Below are 19,680 nucleotides of genomic sequence, written 5' to 3'. Positions count from 1 at the left end.
GCGGAAGATTGATTGAATAAATCGGTTCCATTTCTAGTTGCTGTGCCTTTACTTTATGAAACTTTGCCAGGTATTTATAGTAACCATTTTAGAAAAGCAATAAGCCACTCGAGTCCGAGGTTACACTGATTCTAAAACAGCTAAGGCAGAGAGGGTTAAAGCTGTAGATCAACGGAGATGAGGGTTAGACAGAGAGTTTGTTAAACCTCCTTTTTTGAATACCCCCCACACAATTCAACGTCAGAGCAACAATATAGATGTTTTTATTCAAAGATTTTATATCTCATTTTACAAGAAATATTTACTGTTGTTAAATATGTGATGCCAAACTTACATAACATAGTTTGGAAACTCCTCAACCACCTCCTGAGAAATAACCTACAGGCTTACAGTGACATACAAAATGTCAGACAAATGGCAGACAAATTTGGCAAATGGCAAAATACCCGTGTGCTATGACTTAAAGAAGTTTAGTGCAAAGATCTTTTGCATAAGATCGAAGCTTTCCCACTAAGTAGTGGACTGATTTGTCCCTTGGATGTACCAGAATGTATCATTTTTAGATATAAAAAAATTGACCTTTGCATTTACTTTGGCTCACAGTCCAGTGCACACACATACTGTATGGTACAGATCATGTACTGACCTCATCAGATGATGAGTAGATGTGACCTCATCTACTGAACACAAGAACCACAGTTTGACCTTTACAGAGTGCAACTCTTGCCAAATTAATCCAAAAGAGTGCTTAGAGACACTTCATCTCTCATTAGAAAAGTGACAACACATTAAATATAAAATATTAAAATATCCATAAAATAACCAGTCTTGTGAATGTCTCTATCATTTCTTATACTCTATTTGACCTCAAGGCAGCTGCTCCGTTTTGAGGACAACCATGTAGAGAAATGGTTCCTCCAACTAACTAGGTTTTCTTCAGCCCTGGCAGGGTAAGCTCATACCTAATTGATGAAAACATACAGTGAATGTACTGAATGCAACAGATTGTGAATGCATGTAATATCTACACACACACACACACACACACACACAAAAAAGCTAACCCATACGCACACAAAAGATAAACAACAACAAAAGAGAGAGAATAACATTGGTTCCCTTACCATTCTGTGGAGCCCATGGTCATGTCAAGGCCGGATAAATCAATGAGCACCTGTAAACATGAAACCAGGTCATTAGAGATACTGGTTACTGTTACCAGGTTAGGATTGAGATCATCTCATTCCTTTCCTTACTTATTCAGAGGAGACAGGACATCTTCTCCATCTCAGCTTACCATTCCAATTTCCTTACGCTCTCGGGCGTGGAACATTCTGCTGTTTTTCACAGCCACGTCCAACTTCCTGGTCTTGGCCTCCTCCAGCGATACAGAGAACTCAAACCTGCAGAGGGTGGACATTTACAGTGTTATAGTGAATGGGATAATTCATATGGCTGTGCAGTATTTGCTTAATTTCATGTGGACAATTAACTATAAACCAGACAATGATTGCATTTACATGCAGTGAAGTATTGTGGTTTTGTATTTGCACATGTAAACGATATATCCTGATGTCAGAACCCCAGATAGGCCCTTTTCCCGGTTTAGAGTAATCCGGTTATGCTAGGTCGAGTACCTCAAAAGAAACCGGGACACTGTTCCTTGTATACACCTTATCCCGGTTTCTCATGCAAACATGTGTGACTGTGCTAACAGAACTTTATTGTTGGTAACTGGGATACTAGTATTCATTATGTGTGCAGGGATATTAATAACCAGGTTTCTGTGTTTGTATAAACTCCATATCCTGAATATGATCAAAATCGGGATTAGCCTCATAACCGGGATACTGAAGTGTATGTAAATGTAGTCAATGAGATAATGACAACGATGAAGCTGTGTTTTAAGCTTAAAGCAGAAGCTGGAATGTTTACAAATAAACGACTTAATAACTTTGCTTTAATAAGAGCATTGCTTTAGATTAAGCATAAGCCTTCTTGTGATTGGTCACTGAGAACACATGAGTGAAGAGGCTCTCTATTTCTCCCCCTTCCTGAGTCCTAAAGTCTCCCCCTGCTGGACAAAGTAAATACAGCAGGCTTTTACTTCTCCTCGAAGACTGGGTTCACAGTCCTCTTCTTGACCGGAGTTCTCATGCGGTGCCTCCACGTCTGGTCTGGCAGCAGATAGATTCGCACATAAGAGTCAGAGCCGTTCTCCGAGCAGGGGACCAGGTCCCTGCAGAGCGAGCACGTTGGGACATGAGAGAATAAAAAAGGCTTCAGCCCACAGTGTCTACATTATGGGTGTCTTTTTTATCATCACCAGCCTCCCAAAAACTTGTCAAGTGAAAGCAGGTACTTCTTAGAGTGCAAGGGCTTCATGGGTATTGAAGTTTTTCATTGATATGTACAGTAAGGAGTTACATACCTGCAGGAGTTCACTAGGACAACGAGTTTCTGTCTCAGTTTAGCATATTTTATAGTCAGCTGAATCTCCCCAAAGCTTCCAGTGTGATTCAGTATGGCGCTGAAAGCAGAACACAGAAAGAGTATACTCAAATTTATCGTCGTAAACATAGCACCAATTATATTGAGTTGTGATGGGTGTAATGACTTTGGTAATAATTGCAAAATAATGACAGAGACACATTATCATTATAGCTATATAATACTCTGCAAAAATAATATTCAATATTCAAGAGATTGCAGAGTCACTGATTTGTGAACTGTAAAACCTACTTGTTCTCAGTAGAAACAACGTACAATGGAGTCAGTGTAAAAAAAAGAAATATGCCTGCTTAATAGAGTACTAAAGTGTGACATCACGTTTCTGTAGCAACCAATTTTCTGTTCTACACAAACCAAATTGACATTGTGAAATACTATACCATATACTATATTCTATATATTCTCTTTATAGAAAATGAACGTTTTTTTTTTGCAAGTTGATAAGCAGTTTGCCTCTCCGTATATATATCTATGTTAGTACTCTGTTATGGTAGTTAATAAACTGACCTCCGAATCAGCACATTGATGTTCTACATAACCTTTTGCATGTTGCTTACACATCTGTACTAAGGCAATTCCATGGAAAATTATGTTTTTTGTAACATCCATAACGCCAATAAAATGTGATGGTATGGTGTGATGTGAATGATTACATGAAATTGGAGCATTTGCTATTTTTGGCTGAATAATGTACATGAGAAAAAATGCACAAAAAAATTAATGTTATCATTCACATCATACAAATGTTAAGGAATTTCACTGGCGTTATGGATGTGACAAAAAGTAAATTTTCCGTGGAATTGCCCATTATTGTACATCTGCAAATTGCAACACACAAATCAAAACCAATTACTCTGGGTAAGGGAGTGCCTCCACAAGGTCCATGCGGGAGGAGGCGATGGAGTTGTCAGACAGCAGGCTGTGCGAGTCGAAGCGGCGCATTGATGGGGTGGATGGGGCCGTCTGAGACCCCTCGTAGGGCCAGGCGGAGCCCCGCCGGTGGGAGTTGTAGTCGGGGTAGAGGCCGTTGGAGGCGCTGGCCGCTGGGGCCGGTGACGGGGGCACGGGTCCTGACTGGGCAGCCTGCGGCTGGCGTTGCCGATTCTGGGGTGCTGGTTGCAGGGGCTGCGGGACCACCACCTCAGGCTTTGGTTCTGCTTTCTCTAACTTTAGGATCTGGAGCAGGAAAAACGCAAATTGGTACTTTTACATTTATTCATTCATTTAGCAGACACTTTTTTTTTTTATCCAAAGTGACATACATATCTCAATTATATTACAAAGGATTACATTGTCCCTGGAGCAACTTGGGGTTGAGTGCCTTGCTTAAGGGCCCAACGGTGGAAGCTGGGAATTGAACTTCTCTGGCTACTGCATGCTAGCCCTGTTCCTGTACTAGCACTAATTTAATGCACCCGAAAAGGAATATTATGTGTCTGTCTGTCAATAAATGTCATAAAGTAGCAGTACGGCTCTCACTATTTAGGTATTCACATACTGTAAACACACAGACCTCTCATTTTTTAGCAACAATGTTAAATGTTGCAACTGAAAATATACACCTGTAACAGAGCATCAAGATAATCTCAAATGTGGTAAATCTTACAAAATTACAAAAGAAAATACACAATCCAAATATTAATCTTCACAGTAGTCTCTTTCTCTAGGAAAGCCAACCCTACTAAGTTAAGTTTTGAAACCTCAACAGCACGTGGTGGTTGGTGCGCTCACTCACCCTGAGTGTGGCCTTCATCTTGAGGAAGCTGTTGGTTCCAGAACGTTCCAGCTGGAAGCGCTGGTCCAGGACCAGGTCCGACGTGTTCATCAGACGGGTCAGAGGCAGGGAGACTGAGCCCAGTACGGACTTACTCTCAGGTTCCTTCACCTGGAGGCACCAAACACCAACGGAAATGAACACTAGTGAGGGCTGTGTCACAGAACAGCAAACCAAGGCTTCATTCCTTATTGCAGGAGGGATGAGAGATATATTTTGTTCTGGTGATAGAGCTTGTATCATGCAGAGCGTAACTGATGGTATACCTGGACGTGGAGCACTTGGTTGTCCACATTGTGCACAAAGAATGTGAACCCCTCCTCCCATACTGGGTCTTTGGATGCATGCACCACCTAACATTGATGAGACAATATGCATTTAGTACACACATATGTACTGTAGGGACTATAGTACAACTCAGTTTACACACATTTGTGTGTGTGAGATTTTGTTTTTTAACAAACCTTGCTTTTCTGGGTCTTCTTGTCAATTGATAATTCCACATAGGAGTTTGGATGTGTCTTCCTTTTTGTTAGCTATTGGGAAGGGCAAATGAGATTGTTGTGACTGCTAAAGAAACCTAGCAACTTTCAAAGTCCTTGTTTCATTTTGAAAGTGTATGTCACAGTCAACTAAGTAGTTGACTGCTCATGTGACTGGAGCAAGAGGGGTGAAAAGACAATGATGATGTCTTTAACAGTGGAATGTTCTGGATTGCCTGCTGGCATTCCTTTCGAAAGCTGCTTTGAGTTCACATTCCAGTGCAGTAAAATAAGGGCAATCACCTGCTTCAGGTAAGGTAAGATGGGTCTATATCTATATACACCTGGTGAAGAGCAGTCAGCAGACTTATCTTTCAATGCTGGACTACATACACAGCGACTACTGAGTGATGACAAACCTGATGTGTCAAGTCAAGTTTATTTATATAGCGCATTTCATACACAGAGGTCATTCAATGTGCTTTGATGTGCAAGCCAGGCTGGTATGAAACAAAAAAAGACTTGGGAACTGACATGTCACAGTAATGTCTATGCCAAAAGGTCGGGTTGGTGATAAACTGCTCAATTTGCCACCATCCTTAAACATGAGCTTTTTAACAAGCAGAATGAGTGTAAAGTAATCCCTTTAAAAACAAACAAAAAGGGACCTTACCACAACAACAAAATCACCTCATCAGGAGGCACACTGCCACTACAACTAAACATACTGTATACTTTAAATATATGACCCAGCTGTGTCACTCAGGCCATTGAAGTGGCTTCAAAAGGCCACAAGACAGAGATTATATGCAAAGAGATCAAGGACTAGAACCAACTGGTGCGTAGCATGAAGACAGGTATGACCACAAATACAATAGTCCAACCCCCAACTGGTCCAACAGGAAATACCTGCTGTGCCACAGCACTGAAAGGAGGCTCCATTTAAAGAGCGAAATGATAAGCTCTAACGACCTGTGTTGAAAACAGATAAATGTAATAACAAGTTTGATGTTACATGTTCAGTGTTCTCAGGTGTAATGTTAGACCTGAATATCAGGAAGAGTCCAAAGTTAAGCTTTTACTGCTTGGCTTTGTTTCCTTGTTCTGCTTTAGGAAGGATATCCTGATGGCAGTGTAGTTGCTGTGACTTACCTTGGTCTCTTTTGAATGTTTGCCAGGTTTGTCATTGTGGCTGAACTCGCTGTGGTCTTTCTGTCTCAAAAAGGAAAGAGAGAATTAGGACAGCACATGTAGCATAAACCCAAGCAAAATTAAGAACTCTTAGAATGCCTTCCATCATAAGGCACACTGACACTTGCAACATTTCACATTCGGTCATGTCCCCAAGAAATGGCAATGGCAATGTCCAGTGGAGAAACAAATGTATTTCACAATGACACACAATGACACACAATGACACACAATGACACTCACTGGCAGATTGGAGGCGTTGTCCAGGTAAACTGCCAGCATAGCACAAGCACAACCTTGAGGTGTCTGAAAGGGAACAGCAACGTTGGACAGGGTCAAAGGAGCTACATGAAATATGTCTAGAAGCTCATGCATTTTTTAGATTGGGAGAGCAATGAATCACCGCCATTAGAAGGCCTGGGTCTGTCTGCAGAGAGAGCCACTGCAGCTGCAGATGGACCATACCAGTCTTTGCACTTTGCAGTTTAAACCACTGTAAGAGAAATAGAACCACAGTGATCAAATCATCATCATTTTCATCATCATCATCATTATCATCATCATCATCATAGTGTCAAGCCATTGAAAATGCAATGTTTTGTATTATTTAGTAAGTATTATTAGTGTGTCTAGGAATTAACATTTAACAATATGTTTATTATATATTTTGATATACATGTATAAGTCACATCTGACTATAAGTCGCAGGACCATCCAAACTATGAAAAAAGTGTGACTTATAGTCCGGAAAATACGCTAGTCATACGAGTGAGATATGCGTTCTCCACTCTAAAGGCATCCAGCTGTAGTAATGAGTGAGCTGGTAGGTGTACTTCTCATCCAGCTGTAGTAATGAGTGAGCTGGTAGGTGTACTTCTCATCCAGCTGTAGTAATGAGTGAGCTGGTATCTGTAGTAATGAGTGAGCTGGTAGGTGTACTTCTCATCCAGCTGTAGTAATGAGTGAGCTGGTAGCTGTAGTAATGAGTGAGCTGGTAGGTGTAGTAATGAGTGAGCTGGTAGATGTACTTCTCATCCAACTTCTCACCTCATCCATTTGTTTCTTTCGCTTCACTTCCCCACAATCCAAATTAAATCTGCCAGTGTAAGAATAACACATACATGTAAAACATACAATGAACGTTTCAACGTTTTCCAGGTAAAAATCAAAACACACATAATGATATCAGTTGCTTAGTTACCTTCCCAATTTGTCATCTTTGTCTGGGTCCTCATCAAAAAGCTCCATCTCCAGCTCTTGTCCGGGAGCTTCATGGACCACAAACTACAAGGAACACAACTTTAAGTAAACAACACAGTATAATAAAAAAAACACAGAATTCAAACACTTTAATGGTGTATACATATATACACACACACACACACACACACACACACATGCACACACACACGCACATACAAACACTGTACATCACAGTTCTTACATGTGTAAGGTGTCAATATCGTTGGAATACAGGATCATAGTCCATACCTCATATGTTTCATCCCAATGTGGATTAAGATTTTCCTTTATGGTCTTGCTTTTGTATTGGGCATTGCCGACTCGTAGTATCGCATAGGGATCTGATTTCCCCTTCACTAGACCCAACATATAGGTGTCCTTGGCCATCAGATCTTTGGCCTCCAGCAACCTTACCCGCACTACACCCTGAGACACAATATATGGGGGGAGGGACTGACAAAGGGTCTACAAAAATGCTGTAAGCCAAACGACTTTAATGCAAAAAAAGTGGATTGGGAACAGGGACTTAGACATACTCGAGGCAGGGGGAAACGCATCTGGTCCATTTTGACCTGCTCTAGGAGGGGAATGCACATTCGATTGGGCAACACCATTATAGAAGCGATGATGTCCAAGATGGCCGGCTCAGAAAGAGAGCTACAAAGGGGAGAAAAGGACATTTGATTGACTGTCAGTAAAATAGATCCAGCTCAGAGAAGACAGAATCTGATTAAGTTGAGGAGCACACCGAAAAGCAGGAGTGTCCAGAAGATTGGTGATCCCAGTCCAGTTTATCTGCAGTGTCTGATGACCACATAGACGTTTTTAAATAGTTAGGTACATTAAACTGTTATGAGTATGTAGTACATATTTAAAAAAAATCTCTTTTTAACAGATCTCTTAATACTTACTGGGCGACGGATAAAAAACATAGTAACCCCACCCACTAATGGAGCCTGGCCAATAAGGGGCTCCAGAATCACCCGAAGCATTCCTTCTATCTGCAAGGGCACAAATGGTATAATTTTGGCTTTGGTACACCATGTAAAAATAGTTATCAACAAAATTATGATGAGAACGAACAAACTTGCACAGCGTAAAAATAGTTTTTATTTAAGTAAAGAAATTGTAATTTTTTCAAATGTACTTTATCACTTCTGATTAAAATGGAAGCTAATTGTTGAAGCAGATGCTCAGCCAACTTCTGTTAAACCTTTTGGGAAAGGAGTCAGAATTACCCGGGAAAATCCAGAGTTCTTGCAAGAGCACAATTTGAATTGTCTCTGCGAGACACTCTGGCAATTAGTAAGGATAAGCACGTTACTTTTGCCACTTGTATCACGGGGAGCCAATCACATCGGTGTATCTGATATAGGCGGGCCAGAGGCGAGCTAAACAGATGACAGTCGTAGTGTTATCCAATTGCGTCGAAGTCCGGAATCAGTCAGTAAACGTTAGTCGTATAGTCTTATCCAAAAGCGTGCAGTGAGATTTTCAAATGTACGCTTGGTGCCGCCCCTCGAGTTGGGCCATTACATTATTCGTGGCCAGACCCTTAATCTTTCTAGAGTACCAGGGTCTGGAATCTCCAGGCTAGGTCAGAATATCATCAGCTGAATACCATCATTTTCACTGAGACTTGACGGATTTCCATGGCCTCACCTGAAGCCCTTTAACTCCAGCAACGATTGCAGGATTCACCTCAGTGTCGATATCCACATCCCCATCATACCTGTCAAACATGGTTTTTCAATGTTATCATGCAGAAGCTAAATTTAGATCTGATGACTTCAGATTTGTCCTCCATGCATTATTTTTTTTACACATAAGGATATGTACTGTAAATGGCATACACAATGTTGAGGTCCAGAATGACCTCTCTCTTGTCCACCTCGTGTGTGTAAACCCTCACACCAGTGATCCTAGGAGGCTGGAAGACAAACAATCATCATTTCATTCCCAAAAACCAATTCTGAATAATATTACATATAATATATTACAAGAGCAATGTGGGTGCAATGAATTGTTATGAATGAAGGCTTTCATTACCACACTCGCCTGATACTGGGATCAACTTTGTCTAGCATCACAATACACAGTTTAACATGATGCTGATCTTTGACCTTTAGCTTTTCATCTTTCATCTTACCCTTTGCCCAAAATGGATCTTAGTGAAGGAGAAGGTTTTAAGATGTGGACTTGACATTCGGACGGTTGACTGAATGCTCCCTTTGAGAAGTTTCTCCATAAACATGCCAAAAAATGGCCATGCTTGCTGAAGAACCTAAAAGAAAAAAACACAAAATGCCATTCAGCAAACAACTACCAAAATACTGGATCAAATGTGCATTTGAAATATAGGCAGGGTGTTACCTTGTTAATCCAGTGAGCATTCTCAATATCTGTGAAATGAATCTGAGACAGAAAGAGAAAAGGAATGAGAGAGATGGAAATAGAGAGAGAGAGACTACTCATCAGTCATTATTTAACTCCACAATGTATTGTAAATACTAAGACGAACTTCCGATTTACTATATATTATTGCATTTATCTATACCGGTATATAATACCAGGCTTCTGTTATGCATTTTGTCACACCAACCAGTAGGCACATGTATGCACCTCTGTCTGAGGTTACATTAGTGGTACTTCTGATTTGCAAATTTTAGGAGCCAGAATATTTGCTTACACTGCACCCTACGCATGAAAGGATTTCACCTCCAGTGTGATAAAGCCAAATGCTCACGCATGCATCAACGATCATATGATGTCTTAGCATTAGCCTAAACAAATATGTGAGTATGGGTGGTGAGTAACATTGTTTATGTGCCTGATTGCGTGTCCTGTAACTGAGCAACATGGCATAACCACTAATGAACCCCTTCTGCAAACTTCAACCTAAGTCTAGTTTAATGGCTGCTAGACAGACAGATTTTAGGCCCATTAAATGTCTGGAGTGCCAATCATTGACGTCAGTTTGTTTTGAAAAGTGATAGGGACAATAACCATCAACTTAAGTGGTTTTTTTTTTCACTTTTGGCAAGGCTACAATATGCAATTCATTTGCAATATGTCTTTAAAACATTCCAAGCGATTCCAAGCTATACTGCAGGATATACAACCAATGCAACACAGTGCCGATCATCAACGAAACCAGACCAGAGGGGCTACGGAACAAGATGAGTGGCCTATTGAAATTAAAGCTCAAGGTGCGCTCAGGCTGGCCTTGAAAACATTCGAGGCTAAGCCCGAAAATTTGCGGGGATGCAGGGGTGTTACCCCTGGGAAACGTAAATACTGTTAAGTAAAGGCACAATTTCTGCACACTTTCAGTCAGAGAATAGGGCTTACTCTATGCCTAAAACACACATGAATGATCTGTCGTTTGACTCCTGAACATTACCGCCATTAGCATGAAAACATTTAGGCTAGTCTAACTAAAAGGACATGACCATAGGTTACCCAAACACTAGAAAAAAACACTTTGATATGTTTTTATAAATCTTGTGTGGACATCATATAATACAGTTAAAAATCTCGACATGTATCCGCAGGGGCGCTGCTAGAACATGTGGGTCCTAACAGTCTGGGCTATCTGGGGGGCCCTCTGTCAGTGCTCCCCACGGCACCCCTGTGTATCCGACCAAGACAGTGATTGGAGGCAGTGGTTCTCAAAATGGGCCATCGCACACACTGATGTGCTTGGGTGTGTGAGAGCCAGGTGTGTATTGGTGTCACAGCTGTCACATTTTGTAAAGATCTGCCAGAGAAATTCTTGCTTTCATAAATGGCTTCACATAAGCATCTATCACTGTGCTCAACTGTGAAGCACTCTCCTTCACCAACCTGAGCCTAGATGAGGCAGCCACGTCAGTGACACACCCAGGTCCTTCTCATCTGCTGATATAGCAACAGGAGAGTCCTCCTCTACTATCCATGTGCATCATTGTCATAATCCTTTCGTTTTTGGAGTGTTCCTTATATCCATAACCATAAGTGAATTAGCAAGCTACTACCAGAAGCCAACAACCATAAGACCAGCGTGTTGTAGATTTGCTTGAGTACTTTCTGCATGCCAGTAGAAATTCCTATTTGTGTAGATATGATTGTCTGGAATTCTTTTCATTCATTTAGTTTAACCGAGGGGTTTCAAAAAATAATCATGACAAAAAGTGGTTGGTACACATCCCCACAAACTGACGCCTATGGTGACAATGCACCATAGGGACGGAACTAGAGGGAATGTAATATGTCCGCCAGTGGTTTTTGTGTGCCTATCTTTAAACTGCCATTCTTTTTTGACAAGGAAAATTCGAAACAAATAGCCACACACAAACATGAGTCATAAACAGACCGACATATGAATTAAAATAAACAGACCGACATATGAATTAAAATAACATCTGATCCAGCAGACCGACATATGAATTAAAATAACATCTGATCTAGCAGACCAGGACGGGAAATGTAACGTGGAATCAAAATGCAAAATAAATATTTGAACGTTTCCATTTTGCCGGGTTGATGGGGTCAGGTGGGGCTTGAAAATTCCCCACCTCCAAAGTGGGGAATGACAGAAAAAGTTTGAGAAACTGATGTAGGCTAACTGCTCAGTTTGGTTATAGACAGTAAATGGCAAACATGAAAACAGAATCTGTTTGACATAGAAGCTATGACTACTGATGTGATCCTCTTTGAGATATAGGCCCTCTTTTCCATAGCCAAACTAAGGATTTGACGTTTGACAGCAAAAGCCTTATAAAAACAGTCACTGCCTCTTGCCTCAGCAAAAAGGTGTGTCAGCCTTTTGTGATTGAAGTGTAAAGTACCACAGCAAACAGACTAATGACTTCAAATTGAAGCTATAGTACTCAAGGACAGAGTGCTATGGTTTGCTGATAACCTCACAGGCCAATAGGCAAACCTCTGCTTTTATCAAACCAAGGTAAAACTCTTCCTGCAGCATTCAGGCTTTTGTTATTAAGACAGGTAACTTTGCATGTTTTCACTGAGTAGGCTATAAGGTTTCCAAGCAACACAGCAAGTACAGCCACACCCTGACATTTTCATGCTTGAAGAATGCACACAGGTATTATATTATGCCTGAATTGTAGACTCCAAAGCAATTAAAGTTGAAAGGAAAGGGATAGACCAGCAGTTAAAGCTTCCACCAGGCTAGCCTGTAGTCAGAAAATTACAACTAGGCTAAACACATTAGGCCGTGAACACATGGTCTTTGAGAAAGTTGGTGTGATCTTTTCTAAGAACACTTTTTCTTTCGTTACTTACACTCAAATTTAGTACTCACACACACACACACACAAATACATTTTATGAATGAATGGCCCAGAGGATTTGAGAGCTAGCTAGGCCCACTCCTTCAAGTGAAGTTAAGTCAACAGGCCTTACTCTAGGAAATGAAATGGAACGGTGAGACAATTATGTGGACATCAGGTCTTCTTACCCATGCAGGATCGTTGAGGGCCTTCACTTCTTTGTTGATCACTTGTTCTTCATTCTCCAAAAAGCCCACAGCAGTGTCTAAGCGCATCTCCTTCCATTTTCGGTTGTTCCTCCACTTTGTCCACAATAATAGGCTAAGCAAAACCCAGCTGATGCTTAGTCCAAAGTAGCCAGTCAAGTAAACTGGGTAACATACAATGAGTATTCTCACTAGATACATGAGAAATTCCATCAAAATGCGATTGACATCCTTTACACTAAATTGCTCAGTGGTTGATGGAGCAGCGTTAGTCTCAGTCCCAGAAGACTGACTTGATTTTCTCAAATCGTCTTGACGCATACTCGTTGTGCTGAGGGAGGGATCCTGAATCTTTTGGGTAATGTTCATATACCTAGGATTCAGAGGTACCTCGTACTCGCGCTCCCTCAGACCTGCGTCTCGCCTTCGCATGTTGTAAAGTTCTCGGTCTCGTTAATCAGTGCTGGGATATATATCTCATAGTTGGCTATTCGTGCTGTGTTCAATATTTCGCGAAAATAGTGTCTGAAGTGAGAGAGAGCTGATTATCCCTGGCTGTAAAGATAACTTCCGCATTGATCTGTCCAGACCCGTCTGTTTTACCTGACACCGCCAAAGAGCACGCCCCAAAATACCAAAATATTCCCGCAGAAGGATGGAATGTCCGTTGGTTCATTTGAATTTACGGAATGCAAAGGACATCTAACTAATTGGTCTGACATTAACATGGGTGAAATATATAATATGCATTTCACGTATTTAATGCAAATAGCATTACATTGCAAATTCATAACCATGTAACCAAAGACTGTAAAAAACGCAGCGCAGTCCTCCCAGCGCGCTACAACACACTGACAGTCGCCGTGGCTTCCCTAGTTACCGGTTGGCAACAGTTTTGACAACAAGCAGCTTTCGTACTTAGTTGCTTGTTAGCATGTTAGCTAATTTGTGAAGTTATGTCTAAGTAATTATGTATACATGCAATAGATTTATTTTGTGAAATAATCTATTTGTTTGTACATTACTCGAAGTGTATATCATTTATAACCTCACAAGGACATAATGTTAATGTTACGTTGTTATGGTTGAATTTTGAATGTCTAACGTTAACGTTAATGGTCCTACGGAATTGACCTGCAACATGGAAACTGAAGTAAGTCAACGTATGGTGCTAGGGAGAATAACTTAGTAAATGTATCAGGTGATTACTTAATGTACACAGTGATGTTACTTCTACTGTCACTTTCATATGTTTCCTGCTTATGCGAACCCGAGATATGGAATGTATTAACATCCATCACTAACGACGTTAACGATAGTATGCCAACGCCAACTCTGCATTTGTTTTGCAGAAAGTAAAGAACACCACACTGGTAAATTCTGAGAGACTCTTGCCGCAGCTTCCACAGGTAGGTTTCTACCTAAACTCCTAGGTATAGGTTGTAGGTTTAGGTTGTAACAGTTAACATCAGGTTAGAGTGATGGTTATGTTGTCTTCTTCGTTGATGTTTCGTGTTGAGTAAAGTATTGTCCCCTCTACGCTCTGTTGCACAGACAGCACAGTCGTTATGAGTTTGAATTTGTTATGCAGTGATTCCGATACATTGTTGCAATTGCAACTCAAACAATTCATCATAACTTTTTTAAAGGGTCGCACCAAACCACTATGGCAGGAGACTGCCCCATCCTTTGTTTTGCAAGTACCACACAGAGGAGATTCTGTTGGATTTGGCAATTCAACAAGACTTTCCAGTGAGTGGCTTTTTGGGTTATGGACGTTCTGGATATAGGCCTAATCTGTTAACAAAATTGATTTAGAGCATGAAATCAAACAGATAACTTTAAAGGCAAAGTTTTTTCCCTCAACAGGCTATTTATATTATAACATATAACTGTGATATTAGGCGGGTCAATATATGAAAAAAAAAAAAAAAACACCTAACCTCAAAAAAATTGATACAAAAGGTTTTTCAACTGATTATGATACCTTTAGATGTACTTAATAACATATTAAAAATCTAGTAAAATCTGACCCCAGTAAAGGGGTCATTTTCAAGATGGCGTCCAAGATGGCCACCAGAAGCTAATTTGGGATATCTGAAGCATTAATCAGCCTAGGAAAGTGTTTTTCGTGTTTAATCAGATTTAGAGGTCACTGATTCATATACGTCAGACTAAAGTATCAGTTCATCATTTTCAAAGACTTGTCATTTTCAAGATGGCATCCAAGATGGCCACCAGAAGCTAATTTTGGCTATGAAGCATTATTTAGCCTAGGAAAGTGTTTTTCATGTTTAATCAGATTTAGCGGTCACTGAGTCATATATGTCACACTAAAGTATCAGATCATCATTTTCAAAGACTTAGAATTTTCAAGATGGCATCCAAGATGGCCACCGGAAGCTAATTATGGCTATATCTGACGCATTTTTCAGCCTAGGAAAGTGTTTTTCGTGTTTAATCAGATTTAGCGGTCACTGAATCATATATGTCACACTAAAGTATCAGATCATCATTTTCAAAGACTTAGAATTTTCAATATGGCATCCAAGATGGCCACCGGAAGCTAATTTTGGCTATATCTGACGCATTATTCAGCCTAGGAAAGTGTTTGTCGTGTTTAATCAGATTTAAAGGTCACTGATTCGTATATGTCAGACTAAAGTATCAGTTCATCATTTTCAAAGACTTGTCATTTTCAAGATGGCGTCCAAGATGGCCACCAGAGGCTAATTTTGGCTATATCTGAAGCATTATTCAGCCTAGGAAAGTGTTTTTCATGTTTTATCAGATTAAGAGGTCACTGATGACTCCCCAGATAGCAAACATACACTGGGACGGAACTGGGCCACACCTACCACAACGTCCGGCACGGATCTGCATAATGGACCTGATCCGGCGTCCAAACGCACATCGGTCCAAAATTGGTCTGGATCCGTTTGACGGATCTGGTACCAATAAGGGCTAAGACTGGCCCAGTTCCGTATGGTAGTCTGTGTTACTGACGTGTTCCAGATCTGTTTATCATATGCAATACGGGTCCGCTTATTGTGTGTGGTACGGACCCGTTTATCAGACATCAGCCGGCTTTATTTGACATGTGAAATGTGATTGGTAATTAGGGCTAATTATCCTGAAAAATCTGTTTGCTACACATTTGCTAACAGGTTCGTTATAGGTTCACCCAGGCTAAAGTTCGTAACGTTTTCCCAACAGCTCAACTGATAAACATAAGCTAGGCTACAAACACAAGGGGGGTAAAAAAAACTTTACACATAAGTGTCTTTTTTTTATTTTTTTTATTCAACAACCTGGCTGTAGAAGTGCAATCCCAGACAAAGTTTAAGTCGTGTTAATTCCACATTTATTCCTTTTTGCAAATAGGCTAAGTCACAATTACACTCGTTTTTTATCATCAGTGATCCTGTTAGCGTCATCACTGTTTTTTTCCAAAATAGTTATTGTGATAGCTGTTTTGCTTAAGTTAAGCTAGTTGTTGTTGCTGGAAAATAATAGTAAAGTTATCAATCGCTCGGTTGCTTGTTGTTGTCTCTGAATAAACCAACAGAGATAAAAAGCAGATACTACCTTGAAAAGTTGGGCTGTCCTAGTCCAACCCCAGGCTGGCAAATCATGTCAAAAGATTGATAGTGAGCAAACCAAAGATCCTTGATTAACATTAGGCTACTGCTTGGACTTCTGCATGCGTGGCAAGAATATGGGGTTGTTTCATAGCACTGTTAGATCTGACACAAACAACAATTGACTACTTTTACCACTGCTAGGTAATAATAAAAATAATGAAACGAACATATGATCAATATTGAGCCAACTATATCTTCTTTTCCAACCTTACTGTAGAAATGAAGTGGCCATGAGAACATAGTGCACCCCTATGGTTTCTAAATTTGTGCCATTCCAAAATACCTTTTTTTTTCTTTAGCAGCCAGTTGACAATTAAGTAGGGAAAGGACAGTCAATTTAGAATCAGCACCTTAATTAATATCATTACCACCTGGGTCTGCTGTGAAAAAATGGTCCTTCGGCTCATATCCGTATCACAGGTTTGGGCCAAATCAGTGTTTTGTATTTTAAACGCATCTCCTGACTTCCAGTTGAGTTGCGGAAATTGGACCTGGGACAAATCTGTAAACCGGTGATAAAACAGCATTGCTAGCAGAGCTGAAACCTGTATCGGGAGTAGACCTGGCCCACAGTCAGATACCGTATGTCCGCTACAGGCGGATCTAAAGGCTTTTATGCGGATCCGGCCCAAAGGAAATTGCTATCTGGGTCTTCATCTCCACCCTTTTTAGTGTTCTTATAGTAGGACCTGAGGATGCATGATGTTTTCTCTCTCAGTGTCACCATGCCTTCAAAACCTTTCCCTTCTGTGAAACATACAGTATGTCATTCCCGTACCGCTCCCTCAGTTTAGCTTTCAGATACTGATTACCGATCAATGGAATGGAATCAACCTCAATCAAATATTCTTTCATGTTAGATCCAAGTACAGAGACAGTCAACTGTTCTTAATTGTGTGCATTTCTGCAAGACACTCCGCTGTTCGTGTAGAAGATATGGATTACCTTGCACTGCTGCCTGTGGAACGTGTCAAAATGAACAATGTGACAATCCACACAAGTTCCTTTCAGAGGAGTCAGAGGATGATAATTAATGATATAATAATTATTTCTGATCTACTTATGCATATAGTTTAAGATTCAGTTTAATTAGCTCCCCCCTAATGATAGATGGCAACAATTATTGATCTACACAAATATACAATGCATGCCTATACAGTACATGGGTCATGGTTCATTAAAGTCATAAAACAGCCACATACTCGCAAACTCTACTCTACATATTGTAAAAGCATATACCCTGTACATGAAATATAACATTAATCAACAAAATAACATTTCCATCTTCTTCCACACCAAGCATAATACATACTCTATTCTGTATAGGCAAAGATAGTGTAAAGCTGATACATTTTGGCATATACAGTCCAGGGAAAACAAATGAAACACCCTAAAATATATATTTTCCGAAAGCATATAATCTGTAGATAAGATATAGCACCATTTAAAACATGTCTCATCTTCCTCCATGCCATGAACAATGCATTGCCCTCTATTCTGTATAGGCGAATCTAGTGTAAAGGGGATACATTTTATCCTATATTGTCCAGGCAAAACAGATTAAACACCCAAAAACATATATTTTTAAAAGCATATAATCTGTAGATAATATATAACACAATATAAAATATGTCCCATCTTCCTCCATGAATGCACAATACAATGCCCTCTATTCTGTATAGGCGAATCTAGTTTGAAGGGGATATATGTTGGCATGTACAGTCCAGGAAAAACAAATTAAACACTCTAAAATATATATTTTCTGAAAGCATATAATCTGTAGATAAGATATAGCACCATTTAAAACATGTCCCATCTTCCTCCATGAATGCACAATACAATGCCGTCTATTCTGTATAGGCGAATCTAGTGTAAAGCGGATACATGTTGGCCTCTTTTGTCCAGGGAAAACAGATTAAACATCCTAAACTATATATTTTCTGAAAGCATTTAACCTGCAGATGAGATATAACACCAGTTAAGACATGTCCCATCTTCCTCCATGCCATGAACAATACATTGCCCTCTATTCTGTATTGGTGAATCTAGTGTAAAGCAGATACATTTGGGCATGTACAGTCCAGGGAAAACAAATCAAACACCCTAAACTACATATTTTCTGAAAGCATATAACCTGCAGATGAGATATAACACCAGTTAAGACATGTCCCATCTTCCTCCATGCCATGAACAATGCATTGCCCTCTATTCTGTATAGGCGAATCTAGTGTAAAGGGGATACATTTTAGCCTATATTGTCCAGGCAAAACAGATTAAACACCCCAAACCATATATTTTCTAAAAGCATATAACCTCTAGATGAGATATAACACCAGTTAAGACATGTCTTATCTTCCTCCATGCCATGGAGACGGTTAATAATCCTGTATTGCATTTGCTCTGTATTAAAACGCATTGATTTTAATTTATGGCTGAAAAAGGTAGAGCATTGAAATATTTTCCATTTTAACATTTAAAATCCTATTCTTGTTTAATTTGACCATCATTTGATATCAATTTCACCCCTGTAGGCTGAATAGTAATTGAAATATAGCCATTCTAACCTGTTGACAGCCATTTTGGCGGCCATTTTGAAAATGACCCCTTTCCCAAGGTCAGATTTTACTACATTTTTAGTATGTTATTTAACATGTCCAACAGTACCAGAATCCATAAAAAAAAACTTTTGTATCAATTTTTTTGACGTTGAACTCTATATTGACCCGCCTATATATGTTATGATCACATCCTTCTTAAAGCCACAATGCCAATGTTAAGATCATTTTGTTTTATGGGGTTTTGGGTAATTGCAAGGGTTCAGTTCAACTATGAGAGCAATATGTAGTCAGTTGCAAGTCTTTTAATTCTTTTATTATTCTTTACTTTTGTCAGGACATGCACTGGGAGGGGAGTCAAAAAGGAATAATATGAGCTTTGAAGATCCACAGTCCAAGACTGGAGTTTCAGCTAAACCATCTAAAGTTCACCTGAGCAGCCATGCTCAGCCTAAAAAAGACCGCGAGCAGTTTCGCAGTGCTCTGGTCAGCATTATCATGTGAGCATCCGCTATCATTGGCATTTACTAAGATGGACAGCCAGATTAATATTTTCTTAGCACTTCTGAAAGCTTGTCTTGATTTAGCATAATATTGCAAATTGCATTATGCAATATAGCAGATTATTTTCTTACAGTAGTACAGTAGCAGATCCAACACTGAAACCACACTGCATTTGTTACTGCATAGTGTATAGTGTACCAGAAACGTTTGAATTTTCTATCAAATCTTTCTTTGGTGACTTTTATTTCTTATTTTAAGAGTAGAGAGATGCTATTTGTGCCACTCTCAATTACAT

General features: G+C 39.9%; 2 protein-coding genes across 3 annotated transcripts in view; one reads left to right on the top strand and one right to left on the bottom strand.

Moving 5' to 3' along the window:
- Nucleotides 1-247: 247 nt before the first annotated feature.
- Nucleotides 248-13,372, bottom strand: esyt3 (extended synaptotagmin-like protein 3). The gene is made up of 24 exons (XM_042073521.1): nt 12,665-13,372; nt 9,574-9,615; nt 9,350-9,484; nt 9,054-9,130; nt 8,863-8,932; nt 8,112-8,201; nt 7,949-8,004; nt 7,737-7,857; nt 7,450-7,626; nt 7,160-7,242; nt 7,006-7,054; nt 6,362-6,451; nt 6,202-6,264; nt 5,920-5,979; nt 4,750-4,821; nt 4,552-4,638; nt 4,247-4,396; nt 3,526-3,687; nt 3,365-3,483; nt 2,432-2,530; nt 2,108-2,239; nt 1,298-1,403; nt 1,125-1,174; nt 248-962 (listed from the first exon to the last, which is right to left on the bottom strand). The coding sequence occupies exons 1-24, from the start codon at nt 13,112-13,114 to the stop codon at nt 926-928; spliced, it is 2,577 nt and encodes an 858-aa protein (XP_041929455.1). The 5' UTR covers nt 13,115-13,372; the 3' UTR covers nt 248-925.
- A 183-nt stretch (nt 13,373-13,555) lies between these two features.
- Nucleotides 13,556-19,680, top strand: part of dnah7 (dynein, axonemal, heavy chain 7) — an 89,183-nt gene continuing 83,058 nt past the window's right edge. Inside the window, exons 1-4 of one of the 2 annotated variants that reach the window (XM_042073020.1) lie at nt 13,556-13,835; nt 14,035-14,091; nt 14,332-14,434; nt 19,219-19,381. In XM_042073020.1, coding sequence (XP_041928954.1) covers nt 13,779-13,835; nt 14,035-14,091; nt 14,332-14,434; nt 19,219-19,381 — 380 coding nt within the window. In that variant the 5' untranslated portion in view covers nt 13,556-13,778. The remainder of the gene's footprint in view (nt 13,836-14,034; nt 14,092-14,331; nt 14,435-19,218; nt 19,382-19,680) is intronic. The other variant, XM_042073031.1, reaches the window with a different exon arrangement.

Source organism: Alosa sapidissima, chromosome 2, assembly GCF_018492685.1.
Source record: "Alosa sapidissima isolate fAloSap1 chromosome 2, fAloSap1.pri, whole genome shotgun sequence".
In the NCBI taxonomy this organism is placed as follows: domain Eukaryota; kingdom Metazoa; phylum Chordata; class Actinopteri; order Clupeiformes; family Clupeidae; genus Alosa; species Alosa sapidissima.
This window is presented reverse-complemented; position numbering and strand designations above follow the sequence as displayed.

Coding starts and splice junctions, on each gene's coding strand:
- esyt3 (XM_042073521.1), bottom strand. CDS start 13,114: ATGCGAAGGCGAGACGCAGGTCTGAGGGAGCGCGAGTACGAGGTACCT. Junction 5,980..6,201: donor ACAACGCCTCCAATCTGCCA/GTGAGTGTCATT, acceptor TTTTTGAGACAG/AAAGACCACAGCGAGTTCAG. Junction 2,240..2,431: donor GTCCTAGTGAACTCCTGCAG/GTATGTAACTCC, acceptor CTCGCTCTGCAG/GGACCTGGTCCCCTGCTCGG.